Source organism: Oncorhynchus mykiss, chromosome 21 (genome assembly GCF_013265735.2).
Source record: "Oncorhynchus mykiss isolate Arlee chromosome 21, USDA_OmykA_1.1, whole genome shotgun sequence".
Classification (NCBI taxonomy): domain Eukaryota; kingdom Metazoa; phylum Chordata; class Actinopteri; order Salmoniformes; family Salmonidae; genus Oncorhynchus; species Oncorhynchus mykiss.
The window spans coordinates 33,408,686-33,432,248 of NC_048585.1; the positions used below are offsets into that span (position 1 = coordinate 33,408,686).

At 43.1% G+C, this 23,563-nt stretch overlaps 1 protein-coding gene across 1 annotated transcript in view; it reads left to right on the forward strand.

Moving 5' to 3' along the window:
- LOC110500284 (TBC1 domain family member 22B) overlaps positions 1-23,563 on the forward strand; it is a 186,062-nt gene that overhangs the window by 78,759 nt on the left and 83,740 nt on the right. Inside the window, exon 10 of the mRNA XM_021577578.2 lies at positions 8,247-8,353. Within this exon, the coding sequence (XP_021433253.1) occupies positions 8,247-8,353 (107 nt within the window). The remainder of the gene's footprint in view (positions 1-8,246; positions 8,354-23,563) is intronic.

Genomic DNA, 23,563 nt, shown 5'->3' on the forward strand with positions numbered 1-23,563 from the left:
CATACTCTGAGTTAGCCCCAATTCCACATCAACCCCAAGACACTTGTACACACTCTTATACAAGTGTCTCCCCTACCCTCACCTCACTTGAACAGAACAATGTTAAACTGGCAGTTAAGATGACTTGGGGAGGGTCTGATTTGTATTAAGGCAGTGGTCACCAAGTCGAGATCTACCACTCGGATAAAAAAAAAAAACGACTTAATAAAAATAGCTCTGTAGGAATGAGGTTTGTGCAGCAGGTCTAATACATTATCACAGCATATTGGCTATGATTGGCCTGCCAATATTGTTCTTCTCGGACCATATTATATTTCAAAACTCGTGCTTTGATAACAAAATAGATCAGTTGTTGCATCACTTGCTAGGCACAGCTGAGCATAAATTGAAATAATTTGCTTTTTTATTTTACTGGACTTGATCTGTATCTGATGGTCAGTCTCAGCGGAGGAAAGGAGAGAGCAGCAGAGTGTCTGCCTCTCATGGCCCCTGCTCTCTCTTTTCCTCTGGTGAGACTGAACAGAGGGGACACAGTCTTCCACCTGATGGGGCAACTCGAGTCGCACCACTTTATTTCTGCCTCATGCACGAATTCATGGTGTTCGCATGACCAGAACAAGTAAAATATTCTTCGATATTAAAATGGACACGACAAGCTGCTAATAATAAAAACACAACATATTGATACACTTGGCTACTTCATTCTTTGCAGCTGCAGTGCTGCTTGTAGCACGAGTGGAAGTAGGGATAAGCGTATTTTATGTTTTGTAAAAGTGTTGGAGAAAGAAACTGTGACAAGGCTAAATTCTTAGATAGTTTCGTGGAAGCTGTAGGCACGTTGATATGAGCTGTCCGATTGGCCAGCACAGTAGGCGCACTTGATTTAGCTCTCCTGGTCAGCCGGGTAGACGGAGTTTGTCCCTTCAGACAAATTAAACGGTTAAAAATGGGAAAACTTCGCCCACCCGGGGTGCAGGGCTTCTGAATCAAGTGGACCTACCGCCAGCAGCGCAAGACGAATACAAATAGAGAGGAGCGCAAGGCTATATCGTTGGCTTTTCGATCACAATCGACCGGTTGGTGACCACTGTATTAAGGGCTCATGAAAAGGCTCTCCACAATCTATCCATCCAGCCATTCCTTCTCCCTGTCTATATTAGAGCCTGTCTTCAGCAGTTTGTCTCTTCTCTCTTCTCCCTATTTACCTGAGGGCGGCTGCTGCTCACCTCCCCTGGTGTTACCTGTCAGAGTAGCCACTGAGGACACACAAACGTAATAGGCGGCTGGCCAGTGATGTGTATAAAGAGAGAGTGGTTCGTCAGGTGTGTGAGAGTAGTAGAGTGTGATTAATCAGTATCATCTCTCTCTAGTGTTCCACTCTGTTGCAGTTGTCAAGAATGTGTCAAACCCTACATACAGCCCTCCCTAAAGCCCACACCATATCTGTCACACACACCTCATGTTCCCCACGCCTCACCTAATCAATCGGGTTATATGTTCATGATCCCATATGGCACCCATCAGCGTGATAACAAATTATATTACACCTGGTCTATATTAAACCAGGTCGACACATGATGGACATGTAGAGGTAATTAGAAGGACATATGGTTAACAAGGCAACAAATTATTGTATTTTTTTCATTCGCTGTATGTATGGCTTATAGGTCCTTATGGGAAACATGTTGCGCATGAGAAGATGCATATACAGTTGAAGTCGGAAGTTTACATACACTTAGGTTGAAGTCATTAAAACTAGTTTTTCAACCACTCCACAAATTTCTTGTTAACAAACTATAGTTTTGACAAGTCGAATAGGACATCTACTTTGTGTATGACACAAGTAATTTTTCCAACAATTGTTTACAGACAGATTATTTAACTTATAATTCACTGTATCACAATTCCAGTGGGTCAGAAGTTTACATGCACTAAGTTCACTGTGCCTTCAAACAGCTTGGGAAAATTGCAGAAAATGATGTCATGGCTTTAGAAGCTTCTGATAGGATAATTGACATTTTTAATAATAAAAAAAAGGAAACCTATTATTCTGACATTTCACATTCTTAAAATAAAGTGGGGATCCTAACTGACCTAAGACAGGGCATTTCTGCTCGGATTAAATGTCAGGAATCATGAAAAACTGACTAACACAAATGGGACAGGAGATATGCTTGTTCAAAGTCTGGAATTTGGTGTCTGCGATATCATATGTGACTAAAAGAACATAAGTATTAGGGTTTAATATTTTCCAGGTATTTTACAAATGTTACATCCCGAGAATAATTCACCTTTCTTCCGGGTAACCCGGTATTTCCCACCAAAACCGGAAGTGTCATTGAAAGCATTATAAATCATATAAATATGTCTGGATTTTATTAGAGCTTTGATCAGCATGGAAATTTTAACCTGATGCTTCCCGAGTCTGATGAGACTTATATATTATATATTAAATAATATATTAAATATATTAAATACACTGCATATATATTATATATTAAATATATTAAATACACATATATATTAAATACACTGCTCAAAAAAATAAAGGGAACACTAAAATAACACATCCTAGATCTGAATGAATGAAATATTGTTATTAAATAGTTTTTTCTTTACATAATTGAATGTGCTGACAACAAAATCACACAAAAATTATCAATGGAAATCAAATTTATCAACCCACGGAGGTCTGAATTTGGAGTTACACTCAAAATTAAAGTGGAAAACCATACTACAGGCTGATCCAACTTTGATGTAATGTCCTTAAAACAAGTCAAAATGTAGTGTGTGTGGCCTCCACGTGCCTGTATGACCTCCCTACAATGCCTGGGCATGCTCCTGATGAGGTGGCGGATGGTCTCCTGAGGGATCTCCTCCCAGACCTGGACTAAAGCATCTGCCAACTCCTGGACAGTCTGTGGTGCAACGTGGTGTTGGTGAATGGAGCGAGACATGATGTCCCAGATGTGCTCAATTGGATTCAGGTCTGGGGAACGGGCGGGCCAGTCCATAGCATCAATGCCTTCCTCTTGCAGGAACTGCTGACACACTCCAGCCACATGAGGTCTAACATTGTCTTGCATTAGGAGGAACCCAGGGCCAACCGCACCAGCATATGGTCTCACAAGGGGTCTGAGGATCTTATCTCGGTACCCAATGGCAGTCAGGCTACCTCTGGCGAGCACATGGAGGGCTGTGCGGCCCCCCAAAGAAATGCCACCCCACACCATGACGGACCCACCGTCAAACTGGTCATGCTGGAGGATGTTGCAGGCAGCAGAACGTTCTCCACGGCGTCTCCAGACTCTGTCACGTGCTCAGTGTGAACCTGCTTTCATCTGTGAAGAGCACAGGGTGCCAGTGGCGAATTTGCCAATCTTGGTGTTCTCTGGCAAATGCCAAACGTCCTGCATGGTGTTGGGCTGTAAGCACAACCCCCACCTGTGGATGTCGGGCCCTCATACCACCCTCATGGAGTCTGTTTCTGACCGTTTGAGCAGACTCATGCACATTTGTGGCCTGCTGGAGGTCATTTTGCAGGGCTCTGGCAGTGCTCCTCCTGCTCCTCCTTGCACAAAGGCGGAGGTAGCGGTCCTGCTGCTGGGTTGTTGCCCTTCTACGGCCTCCTCCACGTCTCCTGATGTACTGGCCTGTCTCCTGGTAGCACCTCCATGCTCTGGACACTACGCTGACAGACATAGCAAACCTTCTTGCCACAGCTCGCATTGATGTGCCATCCTGGATGAGCTGCACTACCTGAACCACTTGTGTGGGTTGTAGACTCCGTCTCATGCTACCACTAGAGTGAAAGCACCGCCAGCATTCAAAAGTGACCAAAACATCAGCCAGGAAGCATAGGAACTGAGAAGTGGTCTGTGGTCACCACCTGCAGAAGCACTCCTTTATTGGGGGTGTCTTGCTAATTGCCTATAATTTCCACCTGTTGTCTATTCCATTTGCACAACAGCATGTGAAATTTATTGTCAATCAATGTTGCTTCCTAAGTGGACAGTTTGATTTCACAGAAGTGTGATTGACTTGAAGTTACATTGTGTTGTTTAAGTGTTCCCTTTATTTTTTTGAGCAGTGTACATTTTTTGAGCCCAACATTAATGACATTTAACGAGCCCGATCCCCAAAAAATGCCCAAATGATGTTGCTGTTATCCAATACATATATGATATAGGCTACTGCACATTACGCACGACAGAAAAACTGAAAATTCCATAGATGTAGCCAGCAATATGCTCTCTTGAGTACATAAATGAAACCTGCTCCAGCACCAGGAATTGCGCACATCGTTCAAATAATGCTAAAGCAGAAGATAACATGAGACTCTGGTTCAGCACGTGGCCTACAAAGTTACAAGTACAGGCTAGCGAATTGGGATTTTAATTTGGAATTTGGAAATATATTAGGGCCTAATTTGTATAATTAGTAGGCTTACGCATACAGTATATAGCTTTAATAATATTTCCCCTAATGTTATTAGCCTACCTCTTTCTGTCTCTATCGTTGCTTCATTCATTCCTCGCCTTTCAACAGGTAAATGCAATACGTTTTGTTGTCCTTATCTTCATCATTCTAATAACGTCCTTTAATAATATAAGACTAGAATTAGAGGCAGATGGCTTTCACTTCTCTTCACAAACATTGAATGTTTATGGGCCTGAATAAATAACTGCTATAGCCTACCGCCATCGCAGGTTCGCTCTTCTTTTGGCTACCGTGTTTAACATTCATCAAAAATGAGCTTGTGTCCCTCTTCGAATTGTCTATTGGTATAAGAAATGCAAAATAGCTAAGTAGTGTTTTTTTAATGAGAGGCCAGCGGAGCACAGGTGCTTGCGTATTGCGCATGAGACAGAGGCTATAAGCTTATTATGCATAATCCATCATAATTTAGCTAAATTAAAGGCTAATACTGCATTGAATGTATTACCCGAAAGAAGTAGGCTAGGACATCTATATATAGGATTGTATATCAATCAAGAACAGGATTATCGATTTTGGATGCAATTTAAATAGAGTTTATTGGAGAGAGAGAGAAAGACTGAAAGTGCTCACACATGCATTGATTCAAAGCAACGATTTTCAAGTGATAGGCTGATTAAAAAATCTGCAGCGGCAATTAAAAAATATATATCTTTGCAATTAAAAAATAATATGATCCCCCGAAAGCCAGATGGAGATGGGTAAATTAAACAAGACTTCAGTCTTTATATTACCTATCACAAGAAAATAAAGTTAACATGATGAGATGATTGGTCTACATGCATTGTGAACTGCGTTGCATACGGCGATGGGCTGTCTGTCCCCACCCTGAGTGTTGATTCATCATGCAGAGGCCGTAGCAATGCCAGATTTAGACATCACATATCATTTAGCAGGTCCATTTCAAGCTATGCTGTTCATATAGATAATTTACTGGTTTCTCAGTTATTTATCCTGGTCAAAGGGAGTAGTTTTGGGCAGTAAATCTCGGTAACCGGGTTCCCACCATTCAACCCTTGTACGTATGTACACTACCTTTCAAAAGTTTGGGGTCACTTAGAAATGTCCTTGTTTTTTAAAGAAAAGCAAATAACATCAAATTGAAAAGAAGTACAGTATAGACATTGTTAATGTTGTAAATGACTATTGCAGCTGGAAACGGTAGATTTTTTTTATGGAATATAAGTGTACAGAGGCCCATTTATCAGCAAACATCACTCCCGTGTTCCAATGTCACACTGTGTTAGCTATTCCAAGTTTATCATTTTAAAAGGCTAATTGATCATTAGAAAACCCTTTTGCAATATGTTACCCACGGATGGACTTCATTGCTGATGTAGAGCTTCATAATCTGTACTGTATTTCCATGGCTTTTGAAGATATTATGCATGGTTTAGATGATAGGTATATGTGCAGAGAACATACTGAAAGAGTAAGATGGCACTAAAATTGTTATCAGTATTTAAAAAAAAATATAGATTAGTGCTGTATATTTGAATGACTGTGGAGAGAGATGTAGTTGAATGACTATGGTTGTAGATGTAGTAAGAAGCATCAGTCTGCATAACCACAGCAACTCGCCCAAGCCTCCCCCATTTCTCCTTCACCCAAATCCAGATAGCTGATGTTCTGAAAGAGCTGCAAAATCTAGCCCCCTCAAATCAGCCGGGCTAGACGATCTGGACCCTCTCTTTCTAAAATGATCTGCCAAAATTGTTGCAACCCCTACTACTAGCCTGTTCAACCTCTCTTTCGTGTCGTCTGAGATTCCCAAACATTGGAAAGCTGCCGCGATCATCCCCCTCTTCAAAGGTGGAGATACTCTAGACCCAAACTGCTACAGACGTATATCTTTCTTACCCTGCCTTTCTAAGGTCTTCGAAAGCCAAGTTAACAAACAGATTACCAACCATTTCGAATCCCACCATACCTTCTCTGCTATGCAATCTGGTTTCAGAGCTGGTCATGGGTGCACCTCAGCCACGCTCAATGTCCTAAACGATATCAGAACCGCCATCGATAAGAGACATTACTGTGCAGCTGTATTCATCGACCTGGCCAAGGCTTTCAACTCTGTCAATCACCCCATTCTTATTGGCAGACTAAACAGTCTTGCTTTCTCAAATGATTGCCTCGCCTGGTTCATTAACTACTTCTCTGATAGAGTTCAATGTGTCAAATCGGAGGGCCTGTTGTCTGGACCTCTGGCAGTCTCTATGGGGGTGCTACAGGGTTAAATTCTCAGGCCGACTCTCTTCTCTGTATACATCCATGATGTCACTCTTGCTGCTGGCGATTCTCTGATCCACCTCTACGCAGACGACACCATTCTGTGTATTTCTGGCCCTTCTTTGGACTCTGTGTTAACTAACCTCCAGACGAGCTTCAATGCCATATCTTTCCTTCCGTTACCCTCAACAGCTCTTAAATGCAAGTAAAACTAAATGCATGCTCTTCAACCGATCGCTGCCCGCACCTGCCCGCCCGTCCAGCATTACTACTTTGGACGGTTCTGACTTAAAATATGTGGACAACTACAAATACCTAGGTGTCTGGTTAGACTGTAAACTCTCCTTCCAGACTCGCATCAAACATCTACAATCCAAAATTAAATCTAGAATCGGCTTCCTATTTAGCAACAAAGCCTCCTTCACTCATGCTGCCAAACATACCCTCGTAAAACTGACCATCCTCGACTTCGGCGATGTCATTTACAAAATAGCCTCCAACACTCTACTCAACAAATTGGATGCAGTCTATCACAGTGCCATTAGTTTTGTCACCAAAGCCCCATATACTACCCACCACTGTTACCTGTACGCTCCCGTTGGCTGGCCCTCGCCTCATACTCGTCGCCAAACCCACTGGCTCCAGGTCATCTACAAGTCTCTGCTAGGTAAAGCCTCGCCTTATCTCAGCTCACTGGTCACCATAGCAGCACCCACCCATAGGACGCACTCCAATAGGTATATCTCACTGGTCACCCTCAAAGCCAAATCTTCCTTTGGCCACCTTTCCTTCCAGTTCTCTGCTGCCAATGACTGGAGTGAACTGCAAAAATCACTGAAGCTGGAGACTCATATCTCCCTCACTAGCTTTAAGCACCAGCTGTCAGAGCAGCTCACAGATCACTGCACCTGTACATAGACCATCTGTAAATAGCCCATCCATCTACCTCATCCCCATACTGTATTAATTTATCTTGCTCCTTTGTATCCCTACTTGCACATTCATCTTCTGCACATCAATCACTCCAGTGTTTAATTGTTATATTGTAATTACTTTGCCACCATGGCCTATTTATTTACTTTTTCTACTGTATTATTGACTGTATGTTTGTTTATTCCATGCGTAAGTCTGTGTTGCTGTATGTGTCGAACTGCTTTGCTTTATTCTTGGCCAGGTCGCAGTTGTAAATGAGAACTTGTTCTCAACTAGCCTACCTGGTCAAATAAAGGTGAAATACATGTATATTTATTTTTATAATGTAAGTAATGTGTGTGTGAATGGGGGTGGAGAGGAAATTGACACATTAACAGGTGTTGTTAGAGAGACCCTCCATGAAGCGCTGAGAACCACCATCTGTACCACTACACTTCATCAAGGAGAGCGACTCCCCAGGCTCTCTTCACGAACATCTTTCTCTTATTTTTTTCCCAGTTTAATAGAAGGCCCCTGCTGTGATGCTGGTAGACCCAATTCACTCTTATTTTCACGCTCTCTCTCTCTCTCTCTCTCTCTTGGTACAGAGGAGGAGGTGGAGAACTTTGATGTGTCCAGCTTGCAGGAGGAGACTTTGCGGAACATCGAGGCTGACAGTTTCTGGTGCATGAGCAAGCTGTTGGACGGCATTCAGGTACATGGATTCTCCTTTCCTTTCCGCTGTTTACATTCACTGTGTGCCTGTGTGTGTGCGCTTGTGTGTGTGTAGCACCGCCCCAGGAGAGAACGGTTAGGCGTGTGTATATTTATGTGGAGTAGTAGTTCCAGGGGTGCAGGTATGATGTGTGTGTGTGTTGATTTGACCACAAACATGAATATACAGGTTTAGTCACAATAGGTTCCCCTGTGTGTAGGTTAGTTGCTCCCTCCCACCTTCCCCCTCTGTTCCATCTCTTCAGAATTAGAGTGTGTGGTACATATTCTCTTTCTGCACTGTACCGTAGCCAAATACAGCCTTTTACCCATCAGCCTGGTGGCGGGCAGCGTTGAGCATATCACCCAGGGAACTGGTCCGCCTCCTCACTTTCTCGCTCTCTTTGTCGCTTATTGATTTACAGCCATAACATTAGAGCCCCGTGTGTGTGTGTGAGTGCGCCCGTATGTGTGAGCATGCGTGTGTGTTTGGCCTTGATGTAAATGGCCCCATACACAGAGTTAGCTAGGCAGTTGAAGAAGGCAGGTAGGTGGCAAGGCTATATTCTCCATACAGCCATTCAACAGTGTGTTCAGAGCGGAGTGTTGCTACTAGCCACACGCCCAACACTGCTCCCGGGTGTTGCCCGCTTTCACCGTTTTGTCTCGCTGTGTTTTTTTCTAAACACTCGCTAGGGATGAAATGTTGTGTAATTACACCAGGGTGCGGAAGAGGATTCGATTTACTTCAACCAGTACACTCTCTCGTTTTCTCTGTCTCTCTCGCTCTCGCTCTCTCGCTCTCTCTCGCTCTCGCTCGCTCTCTCTCGCTCTCTCTCGCTCTCTCTCGCTCTCTCTCGCGCTCTCTCGCTCTCTCTCGCGCTCTCTCGCGCTCTCTCGCTCTCTCTCGCTCTCTCTCGCTCTCTCTCTCGCTCTCTCTCGCTCTCTCTCGCTCTCTCTCTCGCGCTCTCTCTCGCGCTCTCTCTCTCGCGCTCTCTCTCTCGCGCTCTCTCTCTCGCGCTCTCTCTCTCGCGCTCTCTCTCTCGCGCTCTCTCGCGCTCTCTCTCTCGCGCTCTCTCTCTCGCGCTCTCTCGCGCGCTCTCTCTCTCGCGCGCTCTCTCTCTCGCGCGCTCTCTCTTGCGCGCTCTCTCTCTCGCGCGCTCTCTCTCGCGCGCTCTCTCGCTCTCTCTCTCGCACTCACTCACTCACTCGCTCACTCACACACACACACACACACACACACACAGATTGCTTTTTTGGCACTCTCGTTTTCTCTGTCTCTCTCGCTCTCTCGCTCGCTCTCGCTCTCGCTCTCTCGCTCTCGCTCTCTCTCGCGCTTGCTCGCGCTCTCTCTCGCTCTCTCTCGCTCTCTCTCTCGCTCTCTCTCTCGCTCTCTCTCTCGCTCTCTCTCTCTCGCGCTCTCTCTCTCGCGCTCTCTCTCTCGCGCTCTCTCTCTCGCGCGCTCTCTCTCGCGCGCTCTCTCTCGTGCGCTCTCTCTCTCTCTCTCTCTCACTCACTCACACACACACACACACACACAGATTGCCTTTTTGGCATGAAATACAATTTGTAGATCTTGCCAAAGCAAGATCGGATGTTCAGCATTTCAGTAAATACAATGAGGATAATTAAATGTATTTACTTAACCTTTATTTTTTATCAAGGAGTCATACTGAGACCAAGGTCTCTTTTACAGATGAGCCCTGAATGACATACATGACAGAAAATACACACATAAATAGAAAATGCAAGCAGAAAGAAGAACACGGTCATAAAAAACAAACGCTTTCATCAGTGATACGGTCCTCAATCAGCTTTCTGAATTGCCCTCGAGTCCCCAAAATATCAAATTTAAGAACATTTTGAAGATAAAAAATAAAAAATAAGATGCAAGAACTTAAAGCTGATTTACCGAACTCATTAGAGACCAAAGGAATTTCCAAAGTTATCCCTGAAACCGGGTGTGTGGTAACTAGTATGTCTAAAGTTTAGTAAAGATGTTGGGTACAGTGGGACTTTTTGTTAAAGGGATTTATAAATTAAAACAGAAAAGTATCAACCTACGTGACATCAAAGAGGGCCAGCCAACTTTCCGGTAGAGAATGCCTCGATGAGCATTAAAATTGTCACCCAGTAATATAGCTCTGTGCGCTATGATGAACTGCAACTAACTGTTTTAATGAAGTGGCAGCTGTGTTCATATACAGTTGAAGTCGGATGTTTACATACACTTAGGTTGGAGTAATTAAAACTCGTTTTCAACCACTCCACACATTTCTTGATAACAAACTATAGTTTTGGCAAGTCGGTTAGGACATCTACTTTGCGCATGACACTTCATTTTTCCAACAATTGTTTACAGACAGATTATTTCACTTATAATTCACTGTATCACAATTTCAGTGGGTCAGAATTTTACATACACTAAGTTGACTGTGCCTTTAAACAGCTTGGGAAAATTCCAGAAAATTATGTCATGGCTTTAGAAGCTTCTGATAGGCAAATTGACATCATTTGAGTCAATTGGAGGTGTACCTGTGGATGTATTTCAAGGTCTACCTTCAAACTCAGTGCAACCTCAAGTCTGTTTCATCCTTGGGAGCAATTTCCAAACGCCTGAAGGTACCGCGTTCATCTGTAAACAATAGTACGCAAGTATAAACACCATGGGACCACGCAGCCGTCACACCGCTCAGGATGGAGACTCGTTCTGTCTCCTACAGATGAACATACTTTGGTGCGAAAAGTGCAAATCAATCCCAGAACAACAGCAAAGGACCTTGTGAAGATGTTGGAGGAAACAAGTGCAAAGTATCTATATCCACAGTAAAACGAGTCCTATATCGACATAACCTGAAAGGCCGCTCAGCAATGAAGAAGCCACTGCTCCAAAACTGCCATTAAAAACCAGATTACGGTTTGCAACTGCACATGGGGACAAAGGTCGTACTTTTTGGAGAAATGTCCTCTGGTCTGATGAAACAAAAATAGAACTGTTTGGCCATAATGACCATCGTTATGTTTGGAGGAAAAAGGGGGGGCTTGCAAGCTGAAGAACACCATCCCAACCGTGAAGCACGGGGGTGGCAGCATCATGTTGTGGGGTGCTTTGCTGCAGGAGGGACTGGTGCACTTCACAAAATAGATAGCATCATGAGGACGGAAAATGATGTGGAAATATTGAAGCAACATCTCAAGACATCAGTCAAGAAGTTAAAGCTTTGTCGCAATGAGTCTTCCAAATGGACATTGACCCCAAGCATATTTCCAAAGTTGTGGCAAAATGGCTTAAGAAACAAAAAGTCAAAATATTGGAGTGGCCATTGCAAACCCCTGACCTCAATCCGTTAGAACATGTGTGGGCAGAACTGAATAAGTGTGTGTGAGCAAGGAGGCCTACAAACCTGACTTAGTTACACCAGCTCTGTCAGGAGGAATGGGCCAAAATTCACCCAACTTATTGTGGGAAGCTTGTGGAATCAAACCTGAAATGTTTGACCCAATTTAAACAATTTAAAGGCAATTCTACTAAACGCTAATTGAGTGTATGTAAACTTCTGACTCACTGGGAATGTGATGAAATAAATAAAAGCTGAAACAAATCACTCTACTATTATTCTGACATTTCACATTTTTTAAATAAAGTGGTGATCCTAACTGACCTAAAACGGGGACTTTTTACTATGTTTAAATGTCAGGAACTGTGAAAAACTGAGTTTAAATGTATTTGGCTAAAGTGTATGTAAACTCCCGACTTTAACTGTAGACTTTGCCACTGTAGTCTAGGACTGATAGAAACATCAACTGAATATTCTGTTTTCTACTGTTTAGCGGTTGGCAGTGCCTATTTCTATAGAAGAAGACCATTTTTATTTTGTTTTTATTTATTTATCTTCCATTTTTGCAGGTATTTTGTTTTAGGTGGTACTCTCAGCTTCTTAACTTACTCATCAATATGCTTTAAAAAAAATGAAATACAGTTCATTTGAGTAGTAATAATAATTGTACATATAATCATGTATACAGGTACAACACTACTGCTGTTGTATTGTGTAATCTTCAATAGATACCTTTTAAGATTATAAAAGAAAAAGACGGAATGGGAAATAAATAAACAACAAAATGTACATGCATGATGGTTACACTATTTTTTACTTATAAGTTATATACAATGTAAATACTACATGGAATTAATGGTCATGGGATGACTCTTAGGCTATGGCAATCATATACATACTGTATCTCTCGTTCTCTCGCTCGCTCTTCTCTCTCCCGCTCTTTCTCTCACCTCTCACCTCGCTCACCTCGCTTACTTCTATCATCTCTCTCCTCTCATCGTCTTTCCTGGCGTCTTTGTATCTGTCATTCAGAAGGCGGTCTCTCCTCTCCTTCACTCCAGTCTCTCTCTACTCCAGAGAGGGCCATTTGTATGCTGGTGACTCACCTCTCTTCAGAGGTAGCAGTGCATTAGGATGCACTCCCAGCCAGCTACCCTTTTGTGCTGTTTTGTCCCTAATTACCGCAGTAACTTGTGTGTACAAAGCTGATTCGCACAGGCACTTCTGATTTTCTTCATAACTTCACAGTATACTCAGTTATAACCCAGGAATATTCGTACTTCACTTTTACACAGTGCTTAGAGGTGTTTGTGTGTATCTGTGTGGGGCTGTGTCTGTGTGAGAGAGAGAGACAGGGACTGCCTCTGATTATTGCAGTAGAAAGGAATGCTTACTTTGAAGTAAGCATTACTACATCTCCACGGAATGATATAAGATCGTGATGAACATATCATAATAGGTATTAAGCAGTAAACAACATTTTGTATCACAGCAAATTGCTTTTTTGACCTTGATCTTTGGACATTCAAGGACAATACAAAGGATGGCTAACAACACTAAGGATATGTCCCATATGGCACCCTAGTCCCTACATAGTGCACTACTTTTGAAGTGAACTATATAAGAAATAGGGTGCCATTTGCGATGCAGCCTCAATGAGGCTAACAACTCTAGATGGCATTGCTCCTAGTATAGAAAGCAGACTGCTATTATTGAAATCTTGGTTTCCTAAAAACTCAAAAGTAAAATTCACAATAACATCCAGCTTTCAGACAGCTTTCTACAGCTTTCTGCCCTGAAGGCAGTACACTACAAAAACATTGCTTCATATAGCAATGTACAATACTCAATGTGTATCACTTGTCATATTCTCTTTCATTTTGCACCAGCATGCATCAGAATCAAGCATGAGACTAGCTAACTAACCCCATCTTCTGTTTAGCTGTTCTTCTATTGGTCTCCGGCACCACTTGATGCCGTTTACATGTCACAATGACCTGTGTGGAAGCTAACATGCATTTCTTTAATCCTTGCTGTTTATGTTGAGCATTAGGTTTAGAGACAGATGGAGAGACTTTACAGGCTTTGATTCTGCTCCCTAGAGGCTCTTCGTATGGCACTCAATCAACGACACAACAAGACCACTCCTCTCTCTCTCACACACACACACACACACACACACACACACACACTTGGTGAACTCACACAGCTGTGGGTACACTCACACACATCACCAGCTGTTGTGTTTTGATGACTGATATGTGAGCGGTGCAGCCTAAACCCCTGTGATTCGCCGAAGCAGGACACGGCACCACGCTGCCGTTTGCTTAACGCCGACCTCGGACCCCTGTGTTGGGCCCTGGGAGACCCCATCTCTGATTAGCACGGCTAGGTGATCTGTAAACAGATGTATGGTGTCATAGAGAGGAGAGCAGCTCTCTCAGGGAGGGAAGGGGCCACACAGCTTGCTTGTGAAGCTGGTTATCAGAGTTGGAGTCTTTTAGTTGGTGTTTATTTGACCAAAAGACCAATAAAGGTGCTCTAGTGAAGTGCACTCACCTACAAACACTTGGATTTTCTCTAGGAATTGATCATGTAATTTTATTCAGTAGCAAGACAAAAGAACTGACATACATCCTTTGAAAACACCCTTTAAAACATCTGCACCCAAAGAGGGTAATGGCTTTCTAGACCCCCCACTCCTCTGCTATTTAACCCCTGCACTCCCCGTCTCCTCTGTGGCTATTGTAGTCGTGGGTATCAGAGAGAATAAGTTAACGGCTGGGACAGGATGGATAACAAACTAGCTAATTAAGGTGCTAGAGGTGTTCAGGCCCGTAAAGACTGTTTAGAAACCATTAGGGGCAAAATGACGTGCCCCTACCCCTCTCTGCCACACACACATAATTAGATATAGACAAGGTCACAGGAACCACACACAGACACACACACATGCACACGCACACCCTCTCTCTGGTGCTCCTGTAGGAACTGCTGCTGTCGACAGAATGTAGTAGCATTTACGCTGGGACAAAGGAGCCGAAGCACGCTTTTATTAAATCTCCTAAATAAATAGGTCCCTTATGGGGCCTTGTCGCTAAAACACATTCAGTGATATTAATGAGCCACTTGTTTATATAGCCTATTTTTAACGTGCTCTATAGCTAACTTAACAGAGAAGGAAATTGGAAGCATTTACCTCAGAGCCCCTAGAGATTAGTGGTATAAAACACTGTGAAAGCCACTGTGAGAGTAGTATCAGATCTGGAATAGAAAAGGCTTTTCTTTCCGTAATATATTAATAAATTCCTCTCAGCTTGAACTTTAAATGGAGCTTAAATGATTTTCCAGCAACTAGGTTACTTGTCGTTACAATGGCCTTCTTTTTAATTTAGCTTTTCTGTTGTTTTATAAAACTAGTATTGGCGTCTAGTTTTACATGGTTGTTTAAAGTGCCATTTGTTCTGTTGTCTCAGTCTTTCCGAAATCTTCTTGTCTGTCTGGATTAGCTGTTTACAATTTTTTCAGTAATCTGCTGCACTACTTAACTAGATGCAGACAGACACACAAACATACAAAGAGGTTAAACACTGGCTAGCTAGCCCCACACACTAGGGTTGGGCGGTATCCAGATTTCCATATCTTCATACTGTCCTTCTCTCACCCCGGGATTTACAGTATTAATGGATTAATACACAAGTAATATCGCATTTTCATGGTGGCTGCTAGCTAAATATGCTAACGAGTGCAAACAAAAATAAAGAATTGTAAAAACAGGCAATCCAGCTCATAAATGTGTACATAGGTTTGTACATAGAAGCTACCAAATTATATTTTTTGTGAGTTTGGACATTTACAAGCGAATATGAACAAGAGGCATTAAAAATGAACAAAGTTTTGACGCATGCTTGTCTGAAGGAAGAACATTACTGGCTCTGGAGCAGCATGTGTGCACGCTGTGTCTTTGTCAAGATGGCAACGGCAGTTATACAGATATAGCATCCAAAGGGCTTTGACTTCGCAAACACAGCAGAAAGCTAACACAATATGAGGCTCCGTCACCTTATTAAATCAGCAACTTACTTGCTAACGTGACCCCTAAGTTTCACTTGCTCGTTAATGCAGAATTCAGCTTTTGTCACGCAGGAAAGAAAGAAATAAACACACAAGAAATATCTTGCTGCGTTTTTTAAACGCAGATCTAAAATTCTTCGTATTGTAATTTCTGCTCGGCATCACACAAATGTTGTGCTTCAGTTGCACTTCTCCACGACGATGAGAATTCATTCATGAACGGGCATTCTATCAGCAGACAGCGCTCTAACTGATGTGTAGCTACTTTTCTCCAGTACTTTTCTCAGTGTAGCCAGCCCACCTTTCTCCAGTTAAATGCAAGATTAACTTTAAACAAAACATTAGGAAGTGTATCTGGCTACATTCTTTCTATGAAAAACATTAGAAACAGGATGACCATACATCATTTTTGCAACAAAAAAAAACCTTGCCTTTTCATCATTAGCTCATTTACTTGTGTGGCTGCCAGCCAAATAGCGTTGCACTTCTGTTGTCATCTGTTGAAAATGAAGCTATTTTCTGCCGAATGTGTTGCGCTTATGTATTTTTATAGCAGCGATCTACCTCCCCAAGCAAAGTGAGAAGAATTAGAGCACCACATTGAAGCTGCCCATCAACACCCGTTCGGGGTGGTGTTGTCATCATGTTTGACAGTCTCCTGGAGGGGAAGATGTCTTTCCAAGAAATGGCCTTATCACAGCCTGCCGATATGGACAGCCCCATCAAGAGGATCCTCTTGGATGATGTATTTTGGGAGAGAGTGGTAAGCAGCCCGAAACTCCTGAAACCTATAGCGTTAGCCATTGCACGAATTGAGGGAGACTTCCTGTCTGATGTTCAGACTCTGCTTGCAGATGTAAGCGAAGAAATCCGTACTGCCCTACCCTCTTCACTGTTCCTCCAAGCAGAGGAAACGTGAAGGAAATGTGAAGACCTCTGCCTGAAGCCCATACATGCCACAGTGTCCATGTTGGACCCCAAGTATGGCAAGAGCATCTTGTCTGGTGCAGAGATCAACAAGGCCTATTGTGTTATCACTACTGTGTCTCGTCACCTTGGACTGGATGAGGGCAAGGTTCTTGGCAGTCTGGCGAAGTACACTTCCAAGCAAGGGCTTTGGGATGGAGATGCAATATGGCAGTTGTGCCAACATATAGTATCTCATCACCCACCTGGTGGAAGGGACTTTGTGGATCTGAGGCTTTTTCCCCTGTTGCCTCCATCATCCTCCAAATCCCACCAACATAAGCCGCCTCAGAACGCAACTGGACCTTTTTAGGGGAGCACACACACCAAAGCACGCAACAGGGTTGAAAAATTGGTGGCCATCCGGACAAATTTGAGGCTTTTTGAGCCTGACAATGAGCCATCCTCAACAAGGTTGGACACAGTTGACAGTGAGAGGACATTTCTTATTTTGCTGAGTTTTAATCAGTAATATCTACAGGTGAAGTCAGAAGTTTCCATACATATAGGTTGGAGTCATTAAAACTTGTTTTTCAACCACTCCACAAATGTCTTGGTAACAACTATAGTTTTGGCAAGTCGGTTAGGACATCTACTTTGTGCAATAATGGGGGTGCAATAATTGAATAACATGTATGTTTAAATTTAAATTTATTTTGTAACGCACGCTATGCAAGCGGCATGTTAGGCTCAAAATCCGTTTGACTCCAAATCCATTATGGTGTACAAAATTCAATATGGCTGCTACAATGCCATTAAATTGTGGTTTTAATCACCTGTATATTCAGTTGAAGTCAGAAGTTTACATACACTTAGGTTGGAGTCATTAAAACTCGTTTTTTAACCACTCCACAAATTTCTTGTTAACAAACTATAGTTTTGGCAAGTCGGTTAGGACATCTACTTTGTGCATGACACAAGTCATTTTTCCAGACAGATTATTTCACTTATAATTCACTGTATCACAATTCCAGTGAGTCAGATGTTTACATACACTAAGTTGACTGTGCCTTTAAACAGCTTGGAAAATTCCAGAAAATGATGTCATGGCTTTAGAAACTTCTGATAGGCTAACTGACATAATTTGAGTCAATTGAAGGTGTACCTATGGATGTATTTCAAGGCCTACCTTCAAACTCAGTGCCACTTTGCTTGACATCATGGGAAAGTCAAAAGAAATCAACCAGACCTCCACAAGTCTGGTTCATCCTTGGGAGCAATTTCCAAACGCCTGAAGGGACCACGTTCATCTGTACAAACAATAGTACACAAGTATAAACACCATGGGACCACGCAGCCGGCATACCGCTCAGGAAGGAGACGCATTCTGTCTCCTAGAGATGAACCTTCTTTGGTGTGAAAAGTGAAAATCATTCCCAGAACAACAGCAAAGGACCTTGTGAAGATGCTGGAGGGAACAGGTACAAAATCATCTATATCCACGTTAAAAATAGTCCTATATTGACATAACTTGAAAGGCTGCTCAGCAAGGAAGAAGCCACTGCTCCACAACCGCCATTAAAAAAAACAGACTACAGTTTGTAACTGCACATGGGGACAAAGATGGTACTTTTTGGAGAAATGTCTTCTGGTCTGATGAAACAAAAATAGAACTGTTTGGCCATAACGACCATCGTTATGTTTGGAGGAAAAAGGGGGAGGCTTGCAAGCCGAAGAACACCATCCCAACCGTGAAGCACAGGGGTGGCAGCATCATGTTGTGGGGGCAAAGTGAGAGGAATGTATGTATGGTGGACATTCCTGCAGTCAACATGCCAATTTCACACTCCCTCTTGTGGCATTGTGTTGTGTGACAAACTGTACATTTTAGAGTGGCCTTTTTTATTGTCTACAGCACAAGGTGCACCTGTGTAATAACCATGCAGTTTAATCTGCTTCTTGATATGCTACACCTGTCAGGTGGATGGATTATTATCTTGGCAAAGGATAAATGCTCACTAGCCAGGAGAAGCTTTTTGTGCATATGGCAAATTTCTGGGAACTTTTACATTATGGGACATATCATGTTTATATTTTTGTTCAGTATGATTTGGCAATCTAAAATACTTTTGCTGACATGGGCTAATTGGCTGACTATCAGTGACTGACATAACAAGAGAGAAACTGTTGACGCACAAATAAATGTTTACATTGCACCTTGTGTATTGTACTATTTGAACTCGCAACAGTAAGTTGAGACCTGGGGGGAATTGGTCCTTCAAAAGGAGGCCCATCCCTGACATAGCTAGAGCGGTGGATTAAGAGCAAGGTTTGTGTAATGTCTGTCTCACAAGCAACTGGAGAGACCACACAGACACTCACTTGACTATCTGCTGGTTTAGCTGAGAGCTAAAGGGTCCCTGCTGTGGGAGGCTGGTGCAGCCTGCTGGTGTAGCCGGTGTTGAGGCGATGTAGTGAGAGGTGCAGTGGTTTGCTATCCTGTTATTACTGCTCCGGGATGTTTAAAATGAACCGTGACTCATAGCTTCTGCCCGGGTTCAGCTTGCTCCTGTGTGTGTGGTGTGTGTGGGGGTGGCTGTGGTTGGAGCCCAGGGAAGGGTGATTCCAGTCTTTGTTTGGGGGAATATCTCACCCTAGCGCACCCCTGCCAATTAGATTCATTCAACTGTGCCCAGGAGGAGGCGGGGGAGACATGGAGAAGAGCCAGGGAGAGGGGGAGAATGAGAGTAAAGGAGAGGGAGAACAAGGCTCCAAACATTTTCAGTTGGTGGCACCAGTCCATAATTTGGTTGCACCCATTTTTCTTCGCAGCGTCACGTGATAGAGCAACATTTAACATCTTATAAAGTTATTCACTTCTTTATTAAAACGTGTAATCGACTACTGAGATGGTATTCAATAATACCATTTTTTCATATCTATTCATGTTTCAAAATATTCTAATTTGCAAACTAATCCAGTGGGTCATGCATTTTGGGTAGACAATTAAGCTGTTATATTTTACTGTTAAACCAACTCTAAATATACTGTAATACCCACTAATAGCCATGTATTAATCTAAAAGTTAATGTAATCTCCAAAAACCTTTGCAGTTGTAGCCTACCACCCAATGAGGCCTATGCAATCGCAATGGCCAATAGGCATTTATCACACTCTATCTCAAAGCCATATCAAATGTCTTGGTTGTAAAATAGTTGCTATTGAGCTCAAAATTGAGTTGATTCTTTTTAAAGTACAGAAAGCTGAGAACCTCCTTAACTGTGACAACAGGATCACTGTTTTCCCCGATATTGGATTTTAAAATGTTATACAATCAGAACCACTTTTTTTTCCTCCCAGAGCAGGCAGACACTTTCATTATAAGAATCATGAGGATAATTTACTTTTCTGTTTGACCAAATCCTGGTTTTAGCCTCCTAAAAATAGGAGGTGACCATGTAAAAATGTGCAGCTCGGCCATTTCTAAATTTAGGTAGGATAATGAAACAATGGGGATTTAAGGAGAAACATTGGGAGCGAGACTCAGGTTGAGGGAGGGGGAGGGAGAGTGGCAGGCAGGAGGGAGGCAGAGGCAGGAGAGACTGAGAGAATGGAATGAGACGGGGAGGGAGTGATGGGGACCTGGGGAGGCAGGGGGAAGAGGGAGTTTTTCTGGCTGACTGCGGCTCTCTCCCCTACCTTTTTATTGACAGCTAGATGCCTCTTTTTCAGCTCCGCTAGCTACTCAATCACACAGCTGATAGAGAGGCCTGTCACTCATATTCTCCTTGTTTCTGACACACACACACACACAGCCAGCACTTACACTCTCTATTCAGTCCTTTTGCTGACACATCTAACAAATACTCAAACTATAAGACCCCATTCACATGCACATTTAAGTACCTTGCAGACCCCGTTAAAATATGTGAGAGCACTCACAATCAATGAGTCCTAGATTTAGAGAGGTAGGGGGAGAAGAGAAGAGGACAGGTTGTCAGTGTGAGTGAGATCTTTTTCAGTTAAGCCCATGATTGCTGATTGTTCCCACACAGTGAGGAGCCAGGTTATCCCTGAACACACACACACACACACACACACACACACACACACACACAGCCATCTGCCAGTCAGCAGAGGGAGCGATAGATGGAGAGAAGGTTGATGGAGGTGCGTCAATATGGCTTTGTCCTCCTCAACACGCCTCCTGTGTGTTTGTAGGGGTGTGTGTGTGTGTGTGTGTGTGCATACAGCCCGGTGTTCAGCAGGTCTATTGTGACTCAGGGTTATCTGTAGCTGTCATCTCTGTAGCAGACGCCTCCAGCGACAGACAGACAGACAGCCAGGCACACTTTCTATGTTGTTCACTTTGTTGATAGGCAATAAATAGCCTCAGTCTCCAAAGATTGTGTTTTACATTGTTTAGCCACTAACAGAATAGAAAGGGGAAGAAATGGCTGCCCTGAAAACCTCATTAGCCATGCATCGATCGTGAGAGTCTTGTCATTCCTGGGATGAAAAAGGGAATAGTTGTCATTGTTGGTGAGGGCAGAGACGTGACAGAGACAGACATTGACCCAATGGCTCAGTTTCTAGTTGAGAATAACAGAACAGCGAGAAAATAAAAGAAGAAGAACAAAGTGTGGAATGTGGATATTTCCTGCCATTGCCTCAGAGGATCAAAGCTACGGTCAAATACTTTATCACAGACTATGGCTTTGTGGAGATATGGGGAGCGAGAAAGGGAGGAAGAGAGAAGAAGAAGCGAGGGTTGGTGTGATGGAGAGAGTGTGATTGAGAGCGAGGGCAGTACAGAGAGAGAGAGGGCAATAGATGTATTTATTTGTATTTGTTATTTTACAAGGTAAGTTGACTGAGAACACATTCTCATTTGCAGCAATGACCTAGGGAATAGTTACAGGGAAGAGGAGGTGGATGAATGAGCTAATTGTAAACTGGGGATTATTAGGTGACCGTGATGGTTTGAGGGCCAGATTGGGAATTTAGCCAGGACACCGGGGTTAACACCCCTACTCTTACGTTAAGTGCCATGGGATCTGTAATGACCTCAGAGAGTCAGGACACCCGTTTAACGTCCCATCCGAAAGACGGCACCCTACATACACAGGGTATTGTCCCCAATCACTGCCCTGGGGCATTGGGAGATAAAGTGAGAGAGCGCTAGGGAGGGGAAGAATCAGATATGAGAGACAGCATCACACTGTCTTCATACTGAGCTGGACAGTTTAGATCACAGGGTATCATCTGAGTGCTATGGGTCAGGTTAAGTGTACCATAATCCTTACACTTGCGCTGTGGCCTCACTCCGTACTTCCCCAGTGCTCTGCAGTAGGCCAGGTATTAAGCATGCTTAGCCTGTTACAGTTACTAGTTACCTGTCCACAATTGTAATCGGTAAGGTAACTTTTGGACTACCCAAACTCAGTAATGTAATCAGATTACTTTCAGTTACTTTTAGATTACATTCCCCTTAAGACAAAACATTATATTACTAATTCAACAACATCTGTTGCAGGATAAATCAGTGTTTAGAGTTTACATAGCTGGCCATAAATGGATTTTGCATTTTACTTTATGGGTTGGTTATGTAGACTTCTTCTAACCCATTGCTTTATTCTGCAGATATTAATACGATTTGGCCATATCTTTACATTAAAAACCAAAGTCTGTCAGATTTCCAGTCATTACAATTAATTTAATACCTTGGAAATATGGAATTATAGATTACCCCAATTGTTTTACCTGCGCATAACCCAAAAACAAAAGACTAATTAGCCAGCCCTACTCTGTTGTTTAGTTTTTATTTTTTTGGTGACACTTTGATGTCTCTCTAATTTGCAGCTGTTTAAGAGTTTGTGCATGTGTCCGTTAGGCCCTCCCTATTTACGACTCTCTGCATGAAGCAGTGCTTAGAGTGGACCAGAGAGACCGGTACAGTAGCTACTTCATTAAAGCAGGGGATCTTAAAGCTGATGTACTTATTGGTGCCTGTGGGCTCTGGGTTAGTCTTAATATATGCTTCAAACTGGCCTACTGCTCACTCTCTTAACAGGTAATTGCATTTAGGGACAGAGAAAGAGGGAGGGAGAGCGATTAAGCGTATTATGGCCTGTTGACCCGGGGACATGGCTACTGCACGTGTGCAGATGGAGCCAGAAAGTCTCAATAAGTCAGACCGTAGCCCATCAAACTAGATATGATCTCACTGTAGTGATTTCAGGGGATTCAGAACACTCACTGTTAATGTGGTTAGGTTAGGGAGATTACTGTCTAGTCTGGCCCTGTAGCTCTACTATAGGAAAATGGACTGACTCCTGCTGAATGGAGTTAGATGAGGAGGAGAGGTAACTCTAGGGATCAAGGGAGGGAGCGAGGTAAGGAAGAAACAAAGGAAAATGCCTTGACCTGGTACTGCTGTGTACTCCTGAATCCATGCCAGCCATTGAAATATCATTTATATGTGTCAGCCTATGTGAAATCCTTGTCACATTTTACATAGTGTATTATTTTCTTGAAGTAGCTTCTTTATAGCTGGGCTGTACAGTAGCACTGGAAGGTCACAGTGAAGGGAGAGGTGATGGTAGGCCAAGGTTTCTATCTCTCTCGCTCTCTATCTCTGCCCCCCCACCCTCTCTATCTTTCTCCATCTCTCCATCTCTCTCCCCCTCTGTCAGTAGTGTGTTGTATCCAGAGGCACTCCTGTATTCATGGCCACAACACTCAGGCACCAGAACGCTCACTGCAGGATGCACAGCTGAGCCTGAAGGTCGGGCAGCAATTGTTTATCGGTTAATGTCTCTCGCTCTCTGTCTAAAATGTCTCGCGCTCTCTGTCTAAAATGTCTTGCGCTCTCTGTCTAAAATGTCTCGCGC